At 49.1% G+C, this 23,792-nt stretch overlaps 8 protein-coding genes across 8 annotated transcripts; 3 read left to right on the plus strand and 5 right to left on the minus strand.

Annotated features, from left to right (window-relative positions):
• Positions 1-68: 68 nt before the first annotated feature.
• Positions 69-1,308, minus strand: FMAN_15220 (uncharacterized protein; the record flags this gene model as incomplete). The annotated part of the gene is made up of 2 exons (XM_041822427.1): positions 69-1,052; positions 1,108-1,308. 2 exons carry the CDS (start codon positions 1,306-1,308, stop codon positions 69-71), a joined length of 1,185 nt encoding a protein of 394 aa, XP_041688108.1.
• Positions 1,309-3,395: 2,087 nt separating this feature from the next.
• FMAN_15219 (uncharacterized protein) lies at positions 3,396-5,162 on the plus strand (the record flags this gene model as incomplete). The annotated part of the gene is made up of 1 exon (XM_041822428.1): positions 3,396-5,162. The coding sequence occupies one exon, from the start codon at positions 3,396-3,398 to the stop codon at positions 5,160-5,162; it is 1,767 nt and encodes a 588-aa protein (XP_041688109.1).
• A 140-nt stretch (positions 5,163-5,302) lies between these two features.
• Positions 5,303-6,124, minus strand: FMAN_15218 (uncharacterized protein; the record flags this gene model as incomplete). The annotated part of the gene is made up of 1 exon (XM_041822429.1): positions 5,303-6,124. The coding sequence occupies one exon, from the start codon at positions 6,122-6,124 to the stop codon at positions 5,303-5,305; it is 822 nt and encodes a 273-aa protein (XP_041688110.1).
• A 698-nt stretch (positions 6,125-6,822) lies between these two features.
• FMAN_15217 (uncharacterized protein) lies at positions 6,823-8,626 on the minus strand (the record flags this gene model as incomplete). The annotated part of the gene is made up of 5 exons (XM_041822430.1): positions 6,823-7,026; positions 7,090-7,355; positions 7,417-7,645; positions 7,700-8,391; positions 8,470-8,626. 5 exons carry the CDS (start codon positions 8,624-8,626, stop codon positions 6,823-6,825), a joined length of 1,548 nt encoding a protein of 515 aa, XP_041688111.1.
• A 945-nt stretch (positions 8,627-9,571) lies between these two features.
• FMAN_15216 (putative ATP-binding multidrug cassette transport protein) lies at positions 9,572-14,268 on the plus strand (the record flags this gene model as incomplete). Its single annotated transcript, XM_041822431.1, has 11 exons — positions 9,572-10,302; positions 10,360-11,120; positions 11,183-11,413; positions 11,472-11,602; positions 11,654-12,266; positions 12,323-12,540; positions 12,599-12,813; positions 12,866-13,294; positions 13,349-13,625; positions 13,678-13,821; positions 13,879-14,268. The coding sequence occupies 11 exons, from the start codon at positions 9,572-9,574 to the stop codon at positions 14,266-14,268; spliced, it is 4,140 nt and encodes a 1,379-aa protein (XP_041688112.1).
• A 446-nt stretch (positions 14,269-14,714) lies between these two features.
• On the minus strand, positions 14,715-17,410 carry FMAN_15215 (uncharacterized protein; the record flags this gene model as incomplete). Its single annotated transcript, XM_041822432.1, has 6 exons — positions 14,715-15,158; positions 15,215-15,316; positions 15,367-16,323; positions 16,378-16,829; positions 16,887-17,197; positions 17,262-17,410. The coding sequence occupies 6 exons, from the start codon at positions 17,408-17,410 to the stop codon at positions 14,715-14,717; spliced, it is 2,415 nt and encodes an 804-aa protein (XP_041688113.1).
• A 1,101-nt stretch (positions 17,411-18,511) lies between these two features.
• Positions 18,512-20,735, plus strand: FMAN_15214 (uncharacterized protein; the record flags this gene model as incomplete). Its single annotated transcript, XM_041822433.1, has 4 exons — positions 18,512-18,626; positions 18,781-20,045; positions 20,099-20,236; positions 20,295-20,735. 4 exons carry the CDS (start codon positions 18,512-18,514, stop codon positions 20,733-20,735), a joined length of 1,959 nt encoding a protein of 652 aa, XP_041688114.1.
• A 393-nt stretch (positions 20,736-21,128) lies between these two features.
• FMAN_15213 (uncharacterized protein) lies at positions 21,129-22,679 on the minus strand (the record flags this gene model as incomplete). Its single annotated transcript, XM_041822435.1, has 1 exon — positions 21,129-22,679. One exon carries the CDS (start codon positions 22,677-22,679, stop codon positions 21,129-21,131), a length of 1,551 nt encoding a protein of 516 aa, XP_041688115.1.
• Between the last annotated feature and the right edge of the window lie 1,113 nt (positions 22,680-23,792).

A 23,792-nucleotide genomic window follows, 5' to 3' on the forward strand; every position in this document is an offset into this window, starting at 1 on the left:
ATTATTTCTACTCATAGTCTACATTTTAACTCGTCTCATATTAAGAAAACCCAATCTAATCCTGAAACTCAAATTTCCTCAAGCGTATCCATCTGCCCCTGGAGCTGAGAAATGATTTGTCGCAGTCTATGATGCTGTTCTGATAGCCCTGTAATTGATCCTTGTGCGAAACCAGAAATGCTTGCTCTATCGGATCCAAGTTCGTCTCCATTCTTCTCTGTACGTGTCAGATCCATGACACCTTGATACTCATTGGTGCTCGGCATTGTTTGTATGCCCGCGAAGAGACATCTGTCCAGCCGGTTGATTAGATGTACCAACAATTGAAGAACCATTGTAAACTGCGCTGAAGAAGGAGCTGGGTCCCCCATCAGCGAGCTACTATGATTGGTTTCAAAAGCAGTCTTTTCCCTCGATTTTTCATCAATACAATGTTCTATGGATTTGCAAATTGCCTTGAAAAGACCCAGAAGATGCTGCTGACAGGCAAGGATTGTTAGGGCCAGCCCTCCAACACCACAGCATGATACAGCCTCTGATGAATTCTCGTCCGTCTCCCTGGAAATAATTATGGATATGGTGTTGATGATACGTACTAGGCTTCTTGTGCCATCGAAAGCTTGGTTCACATATTGTGACGAGACAGTTGGTGGAGCGCTGTTGGGATGGAGCAGAGCGGTCGTAGCTGAGATGGTCTTGGTGCCCACAGCCATAGCCTGTGAGGTAAGTTCTTGTAAGAAATTGGGCGACGCCCTATCATCACTGATTTCGACATTGGAAGATGGTGTTTGAATCGGGGTTGTATCATCCCACCATTGTCCCTCGTCCAAGTGTGCGTCCACCCCAGCCATAAAGTCATGACTCATTTTCAGGTCTGGATCAATATTCTGGGACGCATTCTCGAGGCCAAGGTCTGCTTGGGCCATTGTGCTAGTCTGGCTCCAGTTGAAGCTGTCATAGTCAAGCCAATCATCTTCTAGAGAACCACCCGTCTGTTTCTCTAAAGATGACAAGCCTATACTATTCTCCGAATTAAAGCACGATCTTCTTGTCTTGGCTCTTAATGTAGTGATACCTTGACCTTTTGTTAGATGGTGGGACCAACACGATCGACCATACAGTTGTACACACATGCTGTGCCTGCCTTGACACATTTGGAGCATTTTGGTAGAGGCTGGCCTGGTGATGGCTTCTGGGAGGTGGCGTCTCGAAGACACCGGACTTTCTGCTGCCGGCAGCGCTCGCATGATTGGCGGTGAGACATCGAGCCGAACATGTGGGTGCCAGACGGACGTGTCGGCATCGCATGGTGGCTCCACGGGTTACTTCCCGGGCATTCTCTTTATATCATGTGGGAACTAATCATTAACTGCCAGGATCCTCTCGTCTCTTGTCTCTGGCCCAAAGCGTAAGGTGTCATACATTATCTGTAGACGTAGTCAGATTGAGGCAATCTTATGCTCTGATTGTGCCATTATGCAGTCAGGATTATGTGAGAACCGAGTGAGGAGCGTTACACAGGATAAGGTAATGCACTCTTTTGTCCCCAAGACTCGACATGAGGCCTCATTGTGAGGTGATGCCAAGTCCTAGCTTCGTAATCCAATTCTAAAGGAGCAGTGCCTCCCAACGATCTAAACTGACATTTCACGCAAATCCCTAGATGCGACGTTGCTTATCTTCATCTTGTCACACGGGACTCAGGTGCATATTCCCCAGCCATTCAAAGGCCACGCAATAGATCGTTCCTTTTCCATTGGATCCGGTGGGAGTTTGCTTGTGACGAGATAACGCACCAGCGCCAGTTAGGCAAGGGTGATGCTTACGCGTAGGTGCTGATATCACTATCGCTGTGAGAAAATGTGAGATTAGGATGCATTAATCCCGGGCCGTGCCGATACTAACACCCGCGAAGCTGACGCTTATCCAGCACCTCACAGGCGATGGGCCGAGTGGTGCAGATCGCATGATGTTTGATGTCAGCGCTTACCAAAAGTAGCGATAGCCGATGATGTGCGGCATATCAATAAGCATATTTGGAGTGGTTTATTTGCTCCTCGGGATCCGAAATAATTATTGTCATGGAGACTCAAAGGTATCGCTGAAGATTCTTGAACCAGTAGAGCCATATGGGTATCGCCTGTTTCTCAGCCTCTCCCACAGCTTGTGTAAAACATGAAATAGAAGACATGTAATTCTCAGCGATATGTAGACCAAACAGTAATCATTCCAATAGTTCACGTTCTTCTTTCCGTTTGCTCCGGTGCAAAATATTGAAGACCCTGTGCCAATAAAAGCGGCTGAATAGGATAAGATACGCCAACATGATTCATCCCATGCATCACATAGATAACATGTAGCATCATTGCGGCATGCAGAGTGATGAGCTTGGCCGTGCTTCTCTCTAGCTGTCACAGTCGAGTCATGTCTGAGAAAACTGTATCGCAGAGTCTCTGGTCTCCATACCTAGGCACGGTGGGCAGTCCTATGTTGAGCATACTGAGAGAAGTTCAGCAAATCTACTTGCTACTGCAGTCTGGCGACACACGAGCAATATAGATTTAGGCACAGTGTTGCTAGGCTCGACAAATTGAGTAAATGTAGAAGGTTCTAATGCTGCAAGAGCCTTTTCGAATTGGGTTAGATCAGAATGTGCTGTGCATACCCTAGATCAATCTCAGGTAGCTAGAAGACTCCATTCACGCCTCTGTCGCTGAGTGCTCCTTGAAGATCCCGAGATACGGCTTACGGGAGATAGTGACGATCGGGGCTCAAGTCGCCTATCGTGGTGACTTTTAACCTCCTAGCCTCATCACAACTAACATCAAGATTCCAGACCAGGGTTAGCTTCACCCCACAATGTGGTGAAAAGCATGACTGCATGGTAGAAACATCTTTGTGAGTGACTAGATCATCTGTTGACCCTGCACTTTACATGTTACTGTCACATTGAATCCAGTTGGGGTTTCTAGAGTCTAATAAGTTTTTAAGTGTCCCATGAGTTTTCCATGAAATATAGAATATTACTATCCCACTTTGATATACACGTTACTAGGTGCGGGACTTCATCCCGAGACTACCCCACATCGTGAAAGAAATCGGCGCCGTCATTTGTTCGCTAATATTTGCGGCTCTGAGACCCGAGAGCCTCCCGACACCCCGTCGGTTAGGTTTTCCAAGACCAGTCTTCTCACTCGCTTGAAGCATGCCAGTCGAATCTGCTAAAGAGGCTACGGCTTGTCGAAGTTCCCTCTATTGTCTTCTTCTAAAATCTGTATATAAATCTCCGCCCCGCCTTCTAACGTCCAGCTTATCTGACCTCAGCATAATACTACAGTTCTAATATTATCCCACACTATATCTAAACTGTGCGACGCTCCCCCAGCATTACCAATATGTCCGTGCCAGAATCAAGCATATTACGCGGCATCCCTTATGTCACCGGCGCCGCCTCAGCCACACTGCTGTCAGCTGATCTTGAACTAAGTTTCTGGGGCGGCGTTGACCCAAAGACGGGTGAGATCATTGATCGGTTCCATCCGTTGAGCGGTTGTTTGCTGAAAGATACCATCTTGGCAATACCTGGAGGCAGAGGATCATGCGGCGGCAGCGTCATCATGATGGAGCTGATTCTGAATGGCCTGGGGCCTAAGGCACTTATCTTCCAGCGTCGCGAGGAGATCATCACACTCGGAGTTATGGTTGCCGAAGAATTATTCAACAAAACGGCCGCCGTGGTTACGCTAAACCCAATAGATTTTCGTCAAGTTCTGGACTGGAATGGGAAGACCGTTCACGTCCTGGGGGGACAAGTCTCAGATGCCCCCTTGAATGACAGTACGGCCAGTAAAGCTGTAGAGCCTGCTATCGACATCAATACTCTTGAAACCCGACTTAGTGATGCCGATCGAGCGATGCTAAATGGAGACAACGGCGAAGCGGCTAGGATCTCGCTGAAAATCATTATCCGAATGGCCGATATGATGGGAGCCCCAGAGCTGATGGATGTCAGCCAGGCTCATGCAGATGCTGCCTGGTATGGCCCAGGTTCGGTTGCTTTTGGACAAAGACTTCGTGCCTGGGGTGGCCGATTCCTAGTCCCCACGACTATCAATTCTCTGAATGTCGATCAAAAACGCTGGCGGGCTCTCGGGGTGAACGCAGAGTTCGGATCAGCTTGTGATGAGTTAGCCAAGGCCTTTGTCGATATGGGTGGCAAGATTTCATTCACCTGCGCGCCATACTTACTTGAGACTGCCCCTAAGCTCGGTGATCCAATCGCTTGGGGTGAGTCCAATGCCGTCATCTACGCAAACAGTGTGCTTGGCGCGAGGACACTCAAAAACCCTAATATGTTTGAGGCTCTCATTGCCTTGACTGGTCGTGCGCCCAAGGCAGGGGTCTATGTGGACGAAAATCGTCTTGCCTCTGTCTGGCTCAGAGTAACACCCCCGAGAGGGATCGATGACTCTTTCTGGCCTATTTTGGGCTACGCTCTCGGGGCCATTGCAATGACTCGCATTCCAGTCATCAGTGGACTGGAAAATCTGAATCCGAACAATGACAACTTCAAGGCGTTCTCGGCCGCATTTGCTACATCTTCCAGTGCTCCCATGTTCCACATGGTCAACCTAACCCCAGAAGCTCCCACCCTCGAGGCGGTGTGCCCGCATGGTGTGATCCCCGAAGCTATTGATGTGGACTGGAAGCATCTCGAGGCAATCTGGGATGAGTTCAATCATGGCTCTAAGCCGCGAGAAATCGACCTTATCTCCTTTGGCAATCCGCACTTCTCCTTCCGGGAGATCAAAGAGGTGTCGAAGATGTGCCAGGGAAGAACCAGGAAAGGGGATGTTGCCGTGATAGTCACATGTGGTCGTGCTCAGTACAGTCTTGCCTCGCAGGCGGGTTACATCGAGGAGCTTGAGAAGTTCGGGATCCAATTCCTCCAGGACACTTGCTGGTGCTCTATCGAGGAACCGGTCATTCGGAAGGATACTCGGACGATCATGACTAACTCTGGCAAGTATATTCACTACGGGCCTGGATTGACAGGCAGGCAATTTGCGTTTGGCAATTTAGAAATGTGTATAGAAGCAGCATGTACTGGGAAAACTACTGGGGACCCGCCTTTGTGGTTACTAAATGCCAGATGTAGGTAATGGGGTCTATCAATTCAAAATAACACTCTTATTAAATTCGTTCAGGCTGTATACCAGCTACCCATATAATTGCTTCTCCCTCCCCTCTAGTTTGAGTTTATAGGTTTCTGCACAACAAGTTGTTTACACAGCATTCTTTTCTAGGAGTCAGCAGCAAAAAGCCGTGCCTCAGTACATCCAGGCGAGACTGATGAGGAAAGCAATAGGCTTAGTGGACCATTGGGTGACAGTTGGCAGATCTGGAATATAGAGTGCTCGGGCCCATCTCCGACGCATGTCATATAGACAAATGGGGCATTCGAGGTGGTGAAAGCTTTACAAGTAAGCCTTGTCCAGCTGGCTCTTGCCGTGTCACTGTCAGAGATACCACCAATATTGTCAGTGCCTGGCTCTTGGGCAATAACATAACCACGCCTGTAAGAAACGTGACCGTTATTCTGAACGCTGAAGAATTCACCACCATCCGTTGTGAGTACCCAAGGGTTGAATCCATTACTGGCACCTCCACCCAGCCTCCAACGGTATGAACGGTCCAAATGGTAACATGTTTCAACACCGATAGTAAATTCAAGATGATAATTTGGCTGTGGATCAAGCATGGGACCTAGTGTGCAAGTACCAGTAGATTCAGTGGTTGTAGTGGGAATATTGGTAGCATCGGTCGTGGTCACCGGCACACCAGCAGTAGTGGTCCCGTCGGCCGTGGTCGTACCAATATTTGTGGTGTCAGTTGTCGGATGTGTGGTGGTGGGATCTGCAACCTCGACGGACGTGACAACACTCTGAGTAAAGGATGTTGGAAGCGACGCGGTGCTACTAGACAGCCCGAAGGCGGTCTCAGCGCCCAAGGTGGTAGTGGTAGACTCAGAAAGAGAGGATTGGGGCTTACAAGGCCCAGCGGAAATAGACGGAAAAGAGAGGCATATGGCCAGCAGCGTTGCTAGCATCTTCGGCGACGACATCATGACAGGCTTGGTGAAGCAAATTTAGAAAGAGATAGTAAACCAGGACTTCAGGATCTAGGTAATAGAGGAGGGCGCCTGATGTATTTACACTGTTATTCAGGTTGCGCATAGTTACTAATGCAGGTGAGTAGACCCCTGAAAGGTAATATAAAGCTATAGGCGCAAAAAAGACTGCAATAGTGGTCAGTTGCGGCTGAACTATTGATTAAGCTTACAGAAGCGATGCGTGCATATGGTAAGCCTGTTTATCTGTGGCGCATTAGAGTCAATAAAAGCCCACAGGGCGCAGCGCCAGGGGCAAATAGGGTAAGGCGCACGACAAGCATCAGCCCTGAGCCACCGACTAACTAAAATGACAAGTGGGGAGCTGAATCGACGGTTTTAGCGTTCTGGTAGTAACGAACCCATCCAGTCGGGAACCACTTATTCGCGATGTCAATTAGCAGGCGTGTTTGAGAGCATGTTAGACATCATATTCAATATCTGTATTTGCAGCCTAAAGCTTAACCTTGTAGGCGGCAGTCATCACCATAATTTAAAACACCCATGGTAGAGAATAAATAAATCCTTGACAACTCGGATGTAGCTGGAGGTAATGCATTGTTATAGATGATTTCCCCTTCTATTAGTCAACCCCTTAAGTGGCCATGGTAAGGATGTGGATAATCTCGCATGCAGCACATCCCTTAAAGAATTCAAAGCTCTACCTTTGAGACCGCAACGTCAGACTTTCGAGCAGCATCACCACTCTCCTCAATGGAGCTAGTCTCCCGAACAAGGCTAGGAGCCTTGAGATTTCTTCTCTGCTTCCAAGTAAGCCCAGGTGTCTCAAATATAGTATCGATCTCCTCCAGGGTATAACCCTTGGTTTCAACAAAGAAATACCAGACCGCAATAAGCTATCAAAGACAATGAGTCAGTTGGGCTCAGTTACATAAACACTGGCGTGACGGGGGACTTACCTCAAGGAACGTGTAGACAATAAATGCAATGTAGTACTTCCATCCAGCATTCTTCAACCCAATTGGGTTTACGAAAGAAGAAAAGAATCCTGCGGCATGCATAATACCCGTCATATATGCAACTCCACGGGCTCGCACCTCGTAGGGAAGAAGTTCGGCCGGATAGGCCCAGAGCGGAGTCCATCCAAGGTCATAAGCGCCGTTGCTGAGGAAGATGGAGACGATAACACCAATCGCGTAGTTCCGTGTGCCGTGTTCGGTATATACTGTGTCAATTGAATTAGCACGCATTCAGGAAACTGAAATCTCGCGATAACAAGTACTCACAAGCTGCAAACGTCGTCCACAAAATGAATGCAAAGAACATTCCGGCGGTAGAGATAATAAAGAGCTTGCGGCGACCGATCCTATCAACTAAGAAAGAGGCACCAAGGGCCAAGACAAAGTTGTAGATAGATAAGCAGCCGTTGACTGTCGTTTGCTCAATCGTCTTGGTGATTCCAATGCTGTTCAGCACGGAATGGAGATAGTATTGAACCAAGCCGTTGCCAGAGATCTAGAAATACTGTAAGCAGAGGCTCTCTTGGAAGGTTTACCTCAATATTCTCACCTCGAGGAACAGACCACAGAATGTGACGATGATAAGCCTTCTCCTATTCGGCTTCGTTCGGATGAGATCAAGATAGCTGCCCTGTTCCTTATACTGTGCATCCTGGAGGATAGCTTGCTTTATCTGTGTGTATTCAATCTCCACAATAGGATTGCTCTCGTCACCGTTGGCATGATGCTTTACCAGGAAGCTTCGAGCTGCTGCGCCGTTTCCCTTGGAGATGAGCCAACGCGGGCTCTCGGGGATAAACCAAAGAAGGGTGATCTGGATGACAGCAGGGACGGCTTGAAGACCACTGGGAATACGCCAAGAGCGCGAGTCTTCAATGAATTGCGTACCATAGGTTGTCCAGGCTGCAATGATGGCTCCGGTATACCATGCCGTAGGGAAGTAGGACAAGATGGTTCCACGGTGCTTTGGAAGGGCCAGCTCGGCAAGGAGTAGTGGGGCACCAACAACGGTGAAAGCAAGGCCGAAACCGATTATGAACCGGGAAATGACAAATTGCGCAATATGCTTGGATGTTGCCTGCAAGATCGCGCCTAGGAGAGTCCACGAGGCACCAAAAGCAATAGACTTGCGACGCCCGACCTTGTCAACGACCCAGCCAATGAAAGGTAGTGCCAACATGGCTCCAACCGTTTGGATAGAGTTCAGCAGGCCCAAAACTGGTCCTTCGGGATGGTCAAATTCTGCAGTTGGAGTCCGGAGTCAGTCTCTCGTAATTTACCATCAAGACTTACCTTGGAGTCGAACATAGTGACACTTACCTTCTTGCCAAGAGGGCAGCAACTGCAGACCATTCATAATCATGCCATCGAAACCTTGGTATGAACTGCTGAGGATCACGACTGGTAGCCAGAGGTAGAGTTTTCTCAAGCCGGCATCATTCCACCAATGGGTGGATGGACCAAGTGCATCTGCCATTCTGTGCAACGTTTGTTCTGCAGATTTGTTGTAAGGTTGAAGTGATAGCTGAAGATTTGGTTACAATGAAAATGGATATAAATGAATAGACACGATGATAGTTACTGTGAGTCAACTTCTCTATTTATTGAGAGCATCATCAAGTGGTTAACCATACTGCTTTATCGTGTTTGCCGCTGTGTCTTTTAGACTTAGCCTATCTCCAGCAGTCTGGAACTGCAGGTGGTGCACCAACAGTCATGCCACTAACATATTTTAGAGCGTCACGCAATAATGAGGCTGAATAGTGAGCAGTACAGAACCAACAGATATTTCTCAGAAATCGCCTTCAACTTCAAGACTAAGATGCCAAGTAGCAGGGTCGCGAAGTCTAGCAATCTTCTAGCACCATAGAAAATACGTTGCGACAACGGCCGCAAAGCGTCGCAATTCCCATTGACGTGGTAATCAATGTCGAGTGTGTAGTCGAGAAGCTCCGACCATGGTCAGCCAAGTCCGAAGAGAGGAGGGTATTGCCATTTTGCTCCGAACAAGGGTCGGACTTTGTTGGCAGCTCCACCAACCCTCCAGTGCACATCCCTGATCACGTAATGCCGCGACGCTCTGTAGCGATACTCACTCAATTGGAAATCGGAGATTAATTGCCCTGCAAATGGAGTGAGCCAACCTCCCTTTAAGGGACCCAAGTCAAGTTATTCTCTAGCGCGATTCGGACCAATCAACAGCATGTGCTATCCTGCCCGACATCACATCCACCTGAATTCAGTCTAAGTCACCACCAGCTCGACTTACAGCGACGCTGCTCAGGCCCAAACAGCACCGAGACCAAGAATTTGCTGCCGGTTTGGCTTACCACTTCTACCGATTGATCTTGATTTATCATTTGTTATACAGCCTGTTTGATCGATCTCTTACTGCTCAGGTTTCCAGCAAGCACCATCCAAGATGTCAACGCCTACCGACGGGTCGGTCCTCGAATCCCAGAAAGACGCTGCGATTGAAGTATCTGTCCCCAAGGGTCTCGATTCCGAGGGCCTTGATGCGATTCGAGTGCTGCTCCAGAGTCAAGCTCTAGGCGGCAATGATACACCAAAACAGATTGGCGTATCCTTCAAGCACCTCTCAGTGACAGCCCCATCGGGGACCCAGGTCCAAGTCAAGACTCTGCCTCAAGCTATTATCAATACTTTTGGGCCCGACCAAGTTCGTTTTGTTAAAGAACAGGTCTTGGCTCGAATCAGCCCTCCCAACTCTATCTCTGAGGGTAGGACAATCCTTAATGGATTCTCGGGTGTTGTCAAACCGGGGGAAATGCTTCTCGTCCTGGGTCGCCCGGGAAGTGGATGCTCAACATTCCTCCGTACAGTCGCTAGCCGATCAAACCTAGCCACAACCGGTGACCTTGAGTACGCCAATGTATCTTCTTCTGTCTTCAAGCGTGACCATGCCAGAGAGACCATCTATCTACCTGAAGAGGACAGACACATTGCGTCCTTGACCGTCAGACAGACAATCCAGTTTGCTCTCCGCAATTCTCTGCCCACAGATGCTCGTAACAAGAAGCTCGTGGCGAGCCTGGTCGATGTTATCGCCAAGATCTGTGGCCTCTCACATGCTCTTGACACGCCAGTTGGCGGTGCATTCTCTCCGGGTGTCTCAGGCGGAGAGAGGAAACGGTAAGAGAGAGATCCTCATCGCACAGGGAATATTATATCTGACTTGCGACTCTATAGTGTTTCCATCGCTGAGGTTCTGGCAGCTGGATCCTCGGTCCAATGCTTCGATAACTCGACCCGCGGCCTCGATTCTTCAACAGCCTTGGACTTTGTAAAGGCTCTTAGAGCCTTCACCGACATCGGTCACAAGACAACTCTTGCAACACTCTACCAAGCCGGCGAAGAGATATACCGAAACTTTGACAAGGTTGTCGTTCTCTCTGAAGGACACGAGGCCTTTTTTGGAAGCACATCCGAGGCCTGGAGCTATTTCAACGACCTAGGCTTTATTCCCATTCCTGGTCAGACAACGGCAGAGTTTCTTGCGACTGTGACAGACCCCGAGGAGAGGAGGGCTATCCCTGGGTCAGAAGCCGATAGCATCAAGTCTTCCGCAGATCTTGCTGCGGCCTTCAAAAGGTCTAACAACTATGCACGTCTTGTTAGCGAGATTGACGAATACCGAGAGAAGCAGGGTCAGGAAGATGCTCTACTTCCAACCTACTCCTATCGCCTATCGCTGCCCTCCCAAGTCAAGGAAAGCTTAAAGCGAGAGTATCAACTCGTCAAGGGACAGAGACGGGTTTACTACATCAAGTGGATCACAACTATCATTCTCTGCCTTGTTTGCGGCAGCGTGTACTTTGACATTGAGAACAATGCCCAGGGTGCTTTTACCCGTGGTGGAATCTTGTACTTTGCTCTGATCTTGAACGGATGGTTGCAGTTCCCTGAGCTTTTCGATGCCTACACAAACAGGCCTGTGCTGGAAAGACAAGGTATATTGACCCAGCCCGAGGCTACATATCTCGAAGATATGTTACTGACCATCTGCCTACAGCCAACCTCCACTTGACCCGTCCCGCTGCAGTCGCACTAGCCCGTTTCCTTATTGACCTGCCGCTCATCGCCTTCCAGCATGTCCTCTTCACTCTAGTGTTTTACTTTCTTTCACGGCTTCAGGTTGAAGCTGGCAAGTTCTTCTTCTTTTACCTGACGCTCTTTATATCTACCGTATGCTTCAGTAACCTCCTCCGCATGTTTGCCTACTTCGTAGGCACGCTGGATGACTGTGAGTTCTCATCAGCATTTGGCCAGCGACACGCACTAATACGGTCTGCAACTTCTAGGTTTCCGCTATGGAGGATTCTCCTGCACAGTGCTTCTTCTGTTTGCAGGCTTTCTGATTCCTCCCAACGATATGAGTCCAGCCTTCGGATGGCTGCACTATATCAATCCTATGTTTTACGGCTTTGAGAACGTAGGTTCCACGATCCAACCCATGTCTTTCGAATCTAACTTTTTTTTTTAGCTCTTTAGTAGCGAGTTCAGTAACCTGAATCTCTCGTGCCATGATAACCTCATCCCAGCGCATGGTGTTGCAGGCCATCAGACTTGTGCTGTGAGAGGCGCTTTACCTGGCCAGACTAGTGTGCCGGGACTGCAGTACGCCGAGTCTTTTGGGTTCTCTTACTCCCACATATGGCGAAACATCGGTATCATGATCGCCATAGGTCTGGCCTATCTTGTTGCTGGCATCTTTGGAAGCGAGTTCATGAGCTTCGCACCCAATGGCGGAGCTCCCCTGGTGTTTGCCAAGCGCCGTGATACTTCGAGTCCAGACTCAGATGACGTTGAGAAGTCCGCCCCCTCATCCGGCCATACTAGCGCTCTTTCAAGCCGGATTGGACAGGTCGCCCTCAAGTGGAACCAGCTCAACGTTGATATCGGCGAGAGTCATATTCTCAAGAACATCTCAGGTTATGTCAGGCGGGGCGAGCTTACTGCTCTTTGCGGAGCCAGTGGAGCAGGAAAGACGACACTTCTCACGGCTTTGAGCCAGACGAACTTTGCCGGTAGCATCGTCGGTGGAGAGGTTCTCGTAGGTGATGAACCTCCTAGCTCGAGCTATAGAAAGACAGTTGGTAGGAATAAATACCACCCAGGTTTCTTTATAATGGTAGCTAACGATGGTCCCTAGGATTTGCGCAACAGATGGATCTTCACGACGGAACAGCAACTGTTCGGGAGGCTCTCGAGTTCTCTGCCCTTCTCCGACAGCCAAAGCATTACTCTAAGACCGAGAAGCTGGCGTATGTGAGCAAAGTCTTGGACTTGCTTGATTTGAATGACGTCCAGGATGCTCTCATCGGAGAAGATGGTGGCGGTCTTGGTGTGGAGCGACTGAAGAGAGTAACGGTACGTTTCAAGGTCTTTCCTGATCTCGCGCGTCAAAGCTAAATGTTGGCTTGAATAGATTGGTGTTGAACTTGCTGCCCGGCCCGAGATCTTGTTCGCCGATGAGCCAACCTCCGGACTGGATTCTCAAGGTGCATCTCGCATTGTGCACTACCTCAAGACACTTGCTCGTCAAGGCCAGGCAATTGTTGTTACCATCCACCAACCCTCGGCTTTGGTGTTTTCCCAGTTTGACAATCTACTGGCTCTGTCCTCAGAAGGCAACCAACTCTAGTCAGCCTCCATTCCCAAAAAGTCTTTCCTCACAGTTCTGACCATGACGCAGTTTTGGGAAAGTCACTGAAGCTCTCTCGTACTTTGCTCGTAACGGTGCAATCTGTCCTGATGGTGCAAACCCTGGCGAGTTCATCCTCGAGACTGTTGGCGCAGGTGTCAACGCTCGGACTTCTGACAAGGGGTCCAACTGGGCCTTGACATGGGCTGCCTCCCCAGAGGCTGCTGCACTCGGCCGAGAGATCGCTATCAGTAATGATCCTTCGAAGGCCCTCTCACCCGGGGTCGACGAAGGAAATAACTCTGAGCACAACGCCTCCGTGGCACTTCAGACGGTGCTTCTCACAAAGAGGATGCTACTTAACCAGTGGCGTAGTCCCCCGTACATCTACTCCAAGATCTGGGTCCATGTCATTAGCGCTATCCTCGTTGGCTTCACCTTCTTCCAGATCGGCACTAGCCCTCAGGATCTACAGAACCGGTAAGTTTCGCTTCAACTTCTTCGTCCTCTCGTAATCTCTAACAAACCCTATAGGATGTTTAGTGTTTTCTTCATCCTCTTTCTTTGCAACGCCATCGTCAACGTGATTTTGGCGCGTTACTTCTTTGCAAGTCTGTACTGGCAGTTCCGTGAAGGGCCGTCTCATGCATATGGATGGATTGCTTTCGTTTCTTCAACCATACTCTCAGAGATACCTGGTGCTATCTTGGTCACCGTTCTGTACTTCGTCATCTGGTACTTCCCAGCCGGGTTACCCACGGATCAAGCCGGTTACATCTTTCTGTTCCTTCTCACATATGAGATCTTCCAAGTAGGTTACACCCAACTCATCTGGGTTATTGGCACCCCTCTGACGCTTACAGGTCCTACTTGGTCTCTTTATGATGGCCCTTAGCCCAGATCTTGGCGCAGCCGGAAATGTTCTCGTCTTCATCGTCTGCACTTGTAACTGGTTCAACGGCATCATTGTTCCCTACAGTCAGATCCAGGTTTTCTGGCGTTACTGGGTAAGCTACGGCATCTCCGTAACTAGACTCTCGGCATTTCGTCTGACATGGATATAGCTCTATTACCTATCACCATTTACATACCTTCTTGGCGGAATGGTGACGGCCGTGACCTCATCGGTCGATGTGTCTTGCTCAACATCAGATCTCACTGTGTTCACTGCCCCTGCCAACGAGACTTGTTCTTCCTATGTGTCAGATTGGGCTCTGTCCGCATCCGCTCAACTGCTCAATCCCAAGGCCTCTGGTGATGACCTTTGTCAAGTATGCCGTTGGACTACTGGAACTCAGTTCTTGGACCAATTCAATCTTGGAGACGGCCAGCTCGGTGGACAATGGGGTAGTTGGGGAATCTTTGTCGTGTTCACGTTCAGTAACCTTGCGTTGGTCTACTTCTTCACTTGGGCCACCAAGGTCAAGGGTTGGAAGTTATTCTACTTCTTTTAGATAGTCTCTACTCGGCATTGCCGCGATTCAAGCCGTTGAGCCTGGTATCTGCCGGGTAGTATGATCCAGAGCTGAGTCAGGCTGGAAAACAGTGTCCGTGTCTTTATTCTTCGATCGCAATTTTAATACACTCTTCTTATCAGCGCTCATCCTGCTCTTCTGGTGACATAGTAGGCTTCCGTTTCTATGTTGACACGTACCGTTCTCCATCGCCTGTGACTCCGTTAAGTTCCGGCTGCGATGTTATTGGAACAATGAAAAATGGAAATTTGACCAAGACCATCTCGAGAAGCCGTCCCATTGCTGACGTTCTGTACTTATTATACCTATTCTATTTCACTATTCTGTTGAACAATGTATCGAATGAATGTATATTTCTATGTAGACCGCACGATATTTATACTCCAGACTATGAATGCTACTGCACCAATCTGTTCCTTCGCCTATCACGCGCTGATTGCAGCTCTGAGTGGCTCCTGTCTCAGATGACCCTCATCCTCCACCAAGGGGCCCAAGTGATTGATAGCGACATCAGGTACTTGCGCCTTGCCTTTTCCTCGAGCAACAGCATTTGCTTTAACCATGACCTCATCCCATTCTTTGTCCGCTTCGCTCAGCCAAGTGATCGCTCCTCCTGCACCGAGTTCTAGGTCATTGCCAGACTTGACGATCGTGCGGATCACGACGGATTGGTCTACGGTACCGCTGGCGCAGATGTAGCCGATACTTCCAGAGTATATACCTCGCTCACGTTGACCTTCAAGAGAGTCGAGGATCTGAACTGAGCGAAGCTTTGGAGCGCCGGTCATGGAGCCAGGTGGGAAGCAGCGCTCGATAACCTTGGTTCCTCCTACCGACGGAGCAACATGAGACTGTATTGTTGTGACAAGCTAAATGATGATCAGTCATGCTGTCTTCAAGTAATACATGGAAAATGTCATCTTACCTGATGGACAGTTTGATAGGTTTCTACATGCAATAGCTTTGGCACAGAAATAGAGGTTGGTGGTGAGATGTTGTGAAGGTCGGATCGAATAAGGTCAACGATCTATCCAAGATTAGAGACAAGTGAGTTTTCAGCAAAAGGCATCTGCTTACCATGAGATTCTCGGCTAGCTCTTTGACATCGGTCGCAAGTTGATGCTTCCGCCTCTCATCCTCGACTGGATCAGAGGCAACAGCAAGGGTGCCTTTGATTGGCTTCATCTCTGCAACTCCATTGCTGTCGATGGAGATAAATCGCTCTGGAGATGAAGAAAGGATGGTTTTGTCATGGGCCGCAAAGTGGATGTACGCAGAATACGGCGCAGGGTTTCGTTTGCGAAGGTCTAGGTATAGGCTGTAAGGGTCGACTTCTGGGCTCTTCGCCCTGAATTTTGTTGTCAATGTGAGTTCGTACGTCTCTCCTTCTTTGATGGCCTCCTTGGCTGCCCAGATCGTGTTGGAATAGGACGCCTCGTTATCCAGTGCGACAAAATTGGGTAAAGGATGTGCCTCAACGTAAGGTGGTGAAGGCGGCGCGTCGAGTACCTCGCGGACACGAGTCAGATAGAGTTCAAACTCGGCCTCGTCGATACCTATCTTGCTCGAGGCGCCAATAGCGTTGCCGATTGGATCCTCTTCACCTCGACGTATCAAACTGAACAGCGTCCACTCTCCAGTGTAATTATCGAGTCGAAGCACGGTGGTTGCGAAGAGTTGCTCGCTATCACTGTGTTTCAAGCTGACATCCTTCTCATCTGGTGGTGTAAACTGGTAGCCAGGTAATGATTCTCTCTTGAGTTCATAGCCAAAGTAGCCGATGAGCCCAACCTGAAGCAAGGGCTGACCAACATCTGTCTCCTGATCCAATGACTCAGAAGGGAGTGTTTCCGTGTTTGCCACAATAGTCTCCTGTTGGAACTTCTCCAGCCACGACCAATAGGAAACACTGAGCCTTTCTGATTTGATGTTCTTGCCATGCTGGTAGAAAGACACATGTCTCGACTTGGTAGAATAGCTCAGTGTAAATGAAGCCCATGATAAGTACGAGTTGCGAGAGTGTGAGTCTCTGACCTACAGCCAAGTCAGAATCTGAGAAGTTGTTGGCATCGGATAGGGGAAACATACTTTGGCGCTATCAAGCCAAGCCTCGCCGTCTAGGGATCTACCCCGAAACAGCGTTTGGAACACAATCTCTGCAGATGGGCCTTTGCCAATTCTAGCAGACTTGACGTAGTAAGGTGAGACCAGTCGTGCCGGGTCAGCCTCTGCAACCTGTGCCTTTTGCAAGTCGGTTTGCTCAACGGCATTCTGCTGAAGAATGTGCTCAGGCAGCGACGCGTTCTCAAGAACTCTACGCTTTGTCCACTGATTTCTGGGGTTGCTAGTCACCCAAAAGTCAAGGACGATATCTCGGAAGTTTGAGAGGATCTGCTTCCCGTGAGCAGAGCAAACGCTTTCTGGATGCCATTGCGTGCCAAAAACAGGGCGTTCCCGGTGCTGAAGTCCCATCAACACCTTCTTGGAGGGGTTCTCTGGGTCATATGTCCATGCTGTGACTTGAAGTTCTGGTGGGACATCTAGGGAGTGTCAGTATGAGCACAATGTGAAGGTCCAGTATGGGGAAGACAAAATACCTTCAATGTCCAATACAAGACTGTTATACCTTACTCCATCGAACTTCTGCGGCAAACCACTGAGGATGCCCGTACCTCGGTGGTGGATCTGGCAGATCTGGCCGTGTTTGATGTTTGGTGCATGAATAATATTGGCACCAAATGATGTGCCGATGCCTTGATGTCCAAGGCAGATTCCCAAAATGGGTATGTTGACTTCTCTTATAAGCCGAGCGTTGAAGCCAAAGTCTGCTTCGCGCTGCGGTGTGCCGGGGCCCGGTGATAGGATGATGGCATCAAGGTGAGGGAGGATTTCCGATTTGAAGTGATCCCTGGGAACAAACAGTTAGTCATTGTTTACAGTTAGAGCCTTGAAATCTTTTTCGTTCTGCATACCATGAGAACTGGTCGAATCGAACAATAGATACACTCCACTCTGGATAGGACTGTCCATCGTGACCCTTCTCAACACCTTGGAGAAGTTGTAGAATGTTGTTGGTGTAGGAATCATAATGATCAATAATGAGAACCTTGATTGTGCCCATTTTGGTAATAGTGTAATGCAGTATGAAAGTCCCCGATGATAAAATAATTTCAGGTAAATGTTACTTGGCATACAATAAGAATGTTGGTTGTCTTTTAGCAGCAGACCTGCTCGCCTTCAACTTGATGCGACTAGCGCAGGTTATTATGCAAGCCGACTCGATAGGAGCAGCTCGATTTGGAGATAGACATTGGATCGAGAACACATACGGTCTTACCCACTCTATTCACTGGAGTTATGCTAGCCAAAGAGAGTTTCGAACTTAGGGCCATGCGAGCCAGTAACTGGCTGTTGTCAGGCTCCTCAACGTGCCTCCATGTTCTTGTTCCCAGTCAGTGATGACTTGAGAATCAGCCCGGATCGTGTCATTATTGCTTGCGTCGGGGATGTGCAGCTTAATCCTGAGATACCGATGTCGTCAGCTATGGTTCAAGTTCTTTCAAGTGCCTGATTCTTCGGCACATCCGAAACTGCTTAGCTACCTTCCATTTCCTGTGGCAAAGACAGGGGAGGGTGCTCGCCGAGGCATGGACTTGCAGTGATTAGAGCTTCAGGTCAGTCTCATACACTGGATACAGACATGTGTACTGCCTCGCCTCAATATGCATCAAAGCAGTGCTACTTTTGTTCGACCTTGACGGAATCTCTCCGCATGCCATCACGACATCAAAGGATCATGTTGCGAGACGTGGCAAAGAGCAATATCAAGTTTAGACTCACTAGAAACGACGATAAGGGAAACAATTCTGGCTAGTCTATCTCTCGGCATGTGGCTGATATTACCAATCCTTTACCCTGGGTTACGGAGTAAGCCAGCCTGATAGGAGCCTTCATGCAGGTGTGTTTAAAACGGCGTAGGGTAGTATTGTCCCCCACTCCCGCCCGGGTAAAGGGCACAGATACGCATTTCCCGATACAATTTAGCGCTGTGGGGCTGTTTGGCTAGTTGCAGATCCCTGTAATCACGCTATAATACACTAACCTAATCGGATGGACATGCCGTGCTTGACCCTCCTGTCCCTCTCGGAGCTATGTAGACGTCCTCTGCTGTCTTCTGTCCAAGCCCGTTCCCTCTCACCATCGCCCTCGGAGGAAGTGAGAGATGCAGCCGGTTCTGTTTCCGCCGAGTCGCTCTGAGGCTACCTCCCGCCGGGCCAGAGACGCCTCGAAGCAGGGCCCCTGGCGGTGCTCCAACTGCCCCAAGGAGTTCGCTCAGAGTGAGTACTACGCCCTGTCGTGCCTTGTGATCAATCCCTTCGAGTGGATGATGGTTCGTGCCCGTACCACCAGCAATCCCACTACTGGCCCTGCATCTGCTGCATTCATTCCCTAGTTGCTTGTGGGCTAATTATCTTTTCTTTGTCTCTGAAGAGGAATATCGGTACAAGCATCAACAGCGCTGTATTCAATCGTCCCAACGACAAAAGCTATCCAAGCAGAAGTCTTGCACAGCTTGCGCATCCTCCAAATTGAGCTGCGACTTGGGCACGCCGTCATGTTCACGCTGCATCAACAGGAACAAGACGTGCCGATACGTCTCGGCCAACAATCCCAACGCCACGTCTCAGCAGATCGAGGCATCCCAACGGCCTCGGGGGCACCACGCTCGCACCAGTTCGGGACAGGCCTATGATAACGATAGCGTTGTAGGAAATAGCTCATCGTTGTCAATTTACTCTACTCGTCGTCAATCAGATCTTGAGCCTGGAGCTGTCATGCAGGACGCGGGGAACCAAAACCGCACCTCTGCCACCTCCAACGGCCTGCCACTTGCAGCTCTCCAACAACAGCCATTGCCTGCACGTACCTCTCACGGTATCGATATAAATGGGTGGCATGCGAACACACAGACAAATAGACCAACTGTTGGTTTTGGAGATCCTACGCCAAGCCCGGGCCAGCTTGAGAGGGACAGCATCTCATTATTTGACTTGACCAATGAGACAGACCCTGCGTCTCGATGGCAGCAAGAAATACCTTGGTTCTCACAGAATGCATTTCTCTCCCCTGAACTGCCTATATCGCCAGAGCTCGATGACCCTATGCAAGGGGGAGGCTTCACGGGTGCTTCTGAGGATCTCAACTTCGATCTCCTGGGCTCACTTGGGATCTTGACTCAGAATCGAATCACTCCGGGCCAGGCATCGCAACCGGGCGGATTTTCAACCATGCTAAATACGCCAGTCTCATCTGATGGTCACTACCCAAGAACAACATCTATTGCCAATCACCATAGTAATCAAAACTCTCCACTTGATGTGGAAGCCGATGCCGAACAAGGCAAAACTCTTCATAGTGCTGTCAAAGCTGCGCGTGGCATGGAGTTGCCACCTACCGCCACACCACGTCTGCCATACGGTATCAGTCGAAACCTACAGTCATGCCCGTTTCACAGACTCCACAAAGACGATGATCTCATTAAAATGGTCAGCAACTACCCCAGCATCATGTTGCGACCCGGAGTATATCCCCCATTTGTACATCACAAGCTTTACCGATGTTCTGCTGGGGACGTTGCAGAGCCGCTTGCTAAGGCATTCTGCTGTGTCGGGGCCTTCTACGCATCTGTTCCTGTCAGCGAGATATTTGTTTACTCGCTCATAAATGAAGAGACTAATAAGCTTGTTAAAGGATTTGTAAGTGAACACCGACTACAAACAAGCCATTCAGTCTCATTAACCGTGTACAGCATCAATTACCAGGTTCTGATGCAGACATGCTAGCGGTGGTCCATGCCATGTGTATCTACCAGATCCTAGGGTTCTTTGTCAGCGTAAATCCAGAACAGACGCGTGCAGCCGAGTCACAACAGATGTTCTTCCTTAAGGTAGGTAACACTTCACCCGTTTAAGTTTGAAGAAACATGAGCTAAAACTGTACGGCAGATGACCAGACGTCTCGCTAAACAATATCTCCAAACCTCAACAGTCGAGGACGGCGGAGAGAGCAACTGGCGCAAATGGCTTATGGATGAGACAATACGAAGAACCGTTTTCCTTGTCAATGCCATAAATACTCTTTCCTGTCGTGTTCAGAAGCAAGATCCAAACTATTTCGAGCCTCTAGACAACGATCTTATTCACAACCTGACTCTCCCAGCACCTGAGGCAATCTGGAAAGCTTCGTCGGCAGAGGAATGGTCTCTCGCCAAGTCTCAACTTCCTGCTGATGACTTTGCTCGGACAAAAGTCACTGTCCGCCGGGCTGTTGATCAGATCAAGAATTCCGGAAGGTCTAGGGATCGAGGCACTCCTATTAGCCCGCTCGAGTTCGATATGTTTGATGACTTCACAAAGCTAGTCATTGCTACAGCAGATGTACAGTAATAGAGTCTGATACTGTGTTGCTAAAGTAGGTGAATTCAAGAGCATCTATCTCTATAGTTTCAAGACATTAAATTCCTAGTAATATCATTTTCAGGTTCTCTACTTGAGGATTCGAATACAACGCGGTGTGTAAGACTGCTTTGTAATTATATTTTAAGGCAGAATGATGATGCGATGAAATTGACACTTGCTGTGATCTTAACACTCTCAATCAAGTGAATGGGACATAACGCCTGAAATAAATAGTTGAGATATAGTTAACATATCTCATTATGCACAGATCGTTGAATCTTATGCAAGTGCATATATATATATAGAAACTAAGCAATGCATCTGATACTCCTTTCCGGAGATATTAACGAACTGCATCGGCCTTTAAAGCTCCCTAGCTTCCTAGCTTATAGCCTTCTCATTAATGCGGTCCAAGATTACCAGACGCTCCGCGAATCCCTTACCAGCCTTGCTAAGAGCATCGATGTTATCCTTTTCTCTCAATAGGATCACGTTCTCAGGATAGAACTTTCCCAGGAGCGCTAGCTTGAGAATAGGGTCTGAGGTGGGAATGATGTGGATTGTGTTTCCGTGACCGTCCTTTACTCGTGGTGAAATGACAAGTCCAGGTCGCGAGAGAATGTCTGCCGCATCGTGAATAATTGTCTTATGGATGCCATTGCCGCCTTCTGCCGACAGTGCACTGAGGATGGGTGATGATTTTGCAGTTGTAGAACCCTTCTCCGCTTTGACTTCATACGCATAGCGTCGACCACGGGCGATCTGACCAAGGTCAACAGAAACAGACTTGCCCGAGTACAGCGTCAGGCGCAGCTTGACAATACGTCGAAGAGCGTCCTTCCCGGCGTCAATGGCCAAAGTGGACTCCGTGACCCTGGTGTCAACCCCTAACAGAGAGGGCAGGTTCCAGCTTCCGTCCCCAGAGACGGCTTCACTTGCTGCAAGCTCTGTTCGGGGAGCATCGATGTATTCCTTGTGCTCGTAGTCAAATAAGACCTCGCTCTCGGAATCATAGACATGGGCTGGATGATAACGTAGTAGATGAAGAGAAGTAGATCCTGACAAGAAGGCTGGCAAAACGAGGCCTTGAGAGTACTGGAAGCCGTAGCCACCTCGAGGGAGATGTCGGGCCGTGAAGACTTTGGCCAAATCAACAATGGCGACATGCTGAATTGTTCCTGTCAGACAGTGTACAAGGAAAAGCTTCCGAGGCTCTTCCAGATCGCGGATACCTCGGTCTGAGTCCCGGGGAATAACGAAAGGCACCTTGTCGTAGTTCTCAAAGGGAATCAAACTGTCGCGAAGGAGAATCATTCGATGAAGCCACTCGTTATACAGCTCCATTAGCTGCGAGTCACTCCGAGGTCCTAGTAGGAGGCCTGCGACAGCTGGAGTCCAGAGATGTCCCTCACAAGGACTTCGAAGTCGTATCTTGGGATTGGCGTTGGTAGGGTCGATGCTATCGTGGACGTATCCAACAAGTGTCTTTGCGATTTTGTTTGCTTGGATCACGATCTCTCGCCGCGCCGTATCCTGAGACGAGTGGACTAGTGGCAGTGTAGACTCTCTACCCGTAGTTGCAAGAGAAGCTGCCAAACCATTGACAAGGACAGTGCGAGCAGGGACGTCGTTTGGTCCATCTGGACCGAGGCGGGATATGATGACATCAAGAAGGGGCGAGGCGGTAGCGACCAGCTGTCGGACACTGTAAACCCCGGGCGGAGTGTAGAGCGCATTGTTTATGATCACAGGGTAGTGCTCAGCTTTCAAAGAATCTTCATGGTAGGGAGGAGAAGGAGGAGATGTCATGGCAACAGGTCCGTCTTTCTGAGTCCACGAAGGGTAGACAGTATAGCCCAGGGTGAGATTGGCAAGATTGGCAAGTCGGTAGGGCGGTGCGGAGGAAGGGGGAGGAGTGATAGCGGAGACCATTGTACGGGCCAGAAGCATGTGGTTGGAGAGAATCAAGGTTCGATAGAGGATTCGAGGGGGAAAAGAGCAGACGCGAAGGAGGGGCAGGGTTATGATAGAGGACCGAATGGTGGACAGTTCCGACAGCTTGGTCGGTTGACGATGCAATGTGGCTGTGTCTGAAGCGTAAATTTGGTCCCGAGGCTGGTTGTCCAGGTCGACTACTGCAAGATAAATGATTGTTTCCTTTACTTTGTCTGTAAATATCGTTCTGGGAAATCGGGCGCGTGCATGAAAAGCTATAGAAGGGAATGGCTAGGATGGTTGATGAATAACGCAACGGGAAGGGAGATTGATCGCTGGCATTAAAACATTCCTATGAGAGGCTTAACACAACGGATCCTCGGGGCGTATCGTCTGTCGATGTCCGATGGCCCTGATCAACTGTTGGTCCTCGCTACGCCCCTTAGTCCTGCTGTTGGTTGAGACAACTGCTGCTCCCAGCGCTTTCTTTCTTAATCCCAGGTAGTGTTGCCTGAGCTGAATTAATTTTTTGGCGTATTTTTGCTGATGCTGAAGCAGTTGGTTCCTCTGCTAATTCTAGACTAGGAGAAAAGAGGCTAGGTAGCTCAGCAAAGTGAGGTTAGTCAAAACGCCATCAAAAGCTTTGCCCAAATAGTGTTAATTATCACCAATAGAAGGTCTGGCGCAATGAGCAGGGGTTCCGCACGCAATAGTGGACTTAGCTTCGGAGATTTGTGGCAGTTCCAGGCTGCTCAACTCCGATGACCTCGGAGTTGAATGGCATAGTGGGGTCGCCCTGAAATTGATAACCAATACCAATAGGCTTGTTACATCTCATGCAAGATATCTGCGTGATTATTCATGGGAGGACTTACAAACACATCTGCTTCATAATTGGATATGGATTGTGTGCTTGTCAATGTTGCCAGATCTAGCCGATAGCTTAATCGGGGTGATGGTATTCCACCATAATGGTATCGAATTAGTAGACAGCTGCAGTGTATTTGTGCTTATGGTCATTAAATAGCAGTTGAAAGATCAATGCCACTGAAATAGCAATTACTCACAGCTGCTAGTTGAACTAATCTGCCTCCCTTGACTCTGTACCTA

This window comes from Fusarium mangiferae (genome assembly GCF_900044065.1).
Source record: "Fusarium mangiferae strain MRC7560 genome assembly, contig: FMAN_scaffold014, whole genome shotgun sequence".
Taxonomy (NCBI): domain Eukaryota; kingdom Fungi; phylum Ascomycota; class Sordariomycetes; order Hypocreales; family Nectriaceae; genus Fusarium; species Fusarium mangiferae.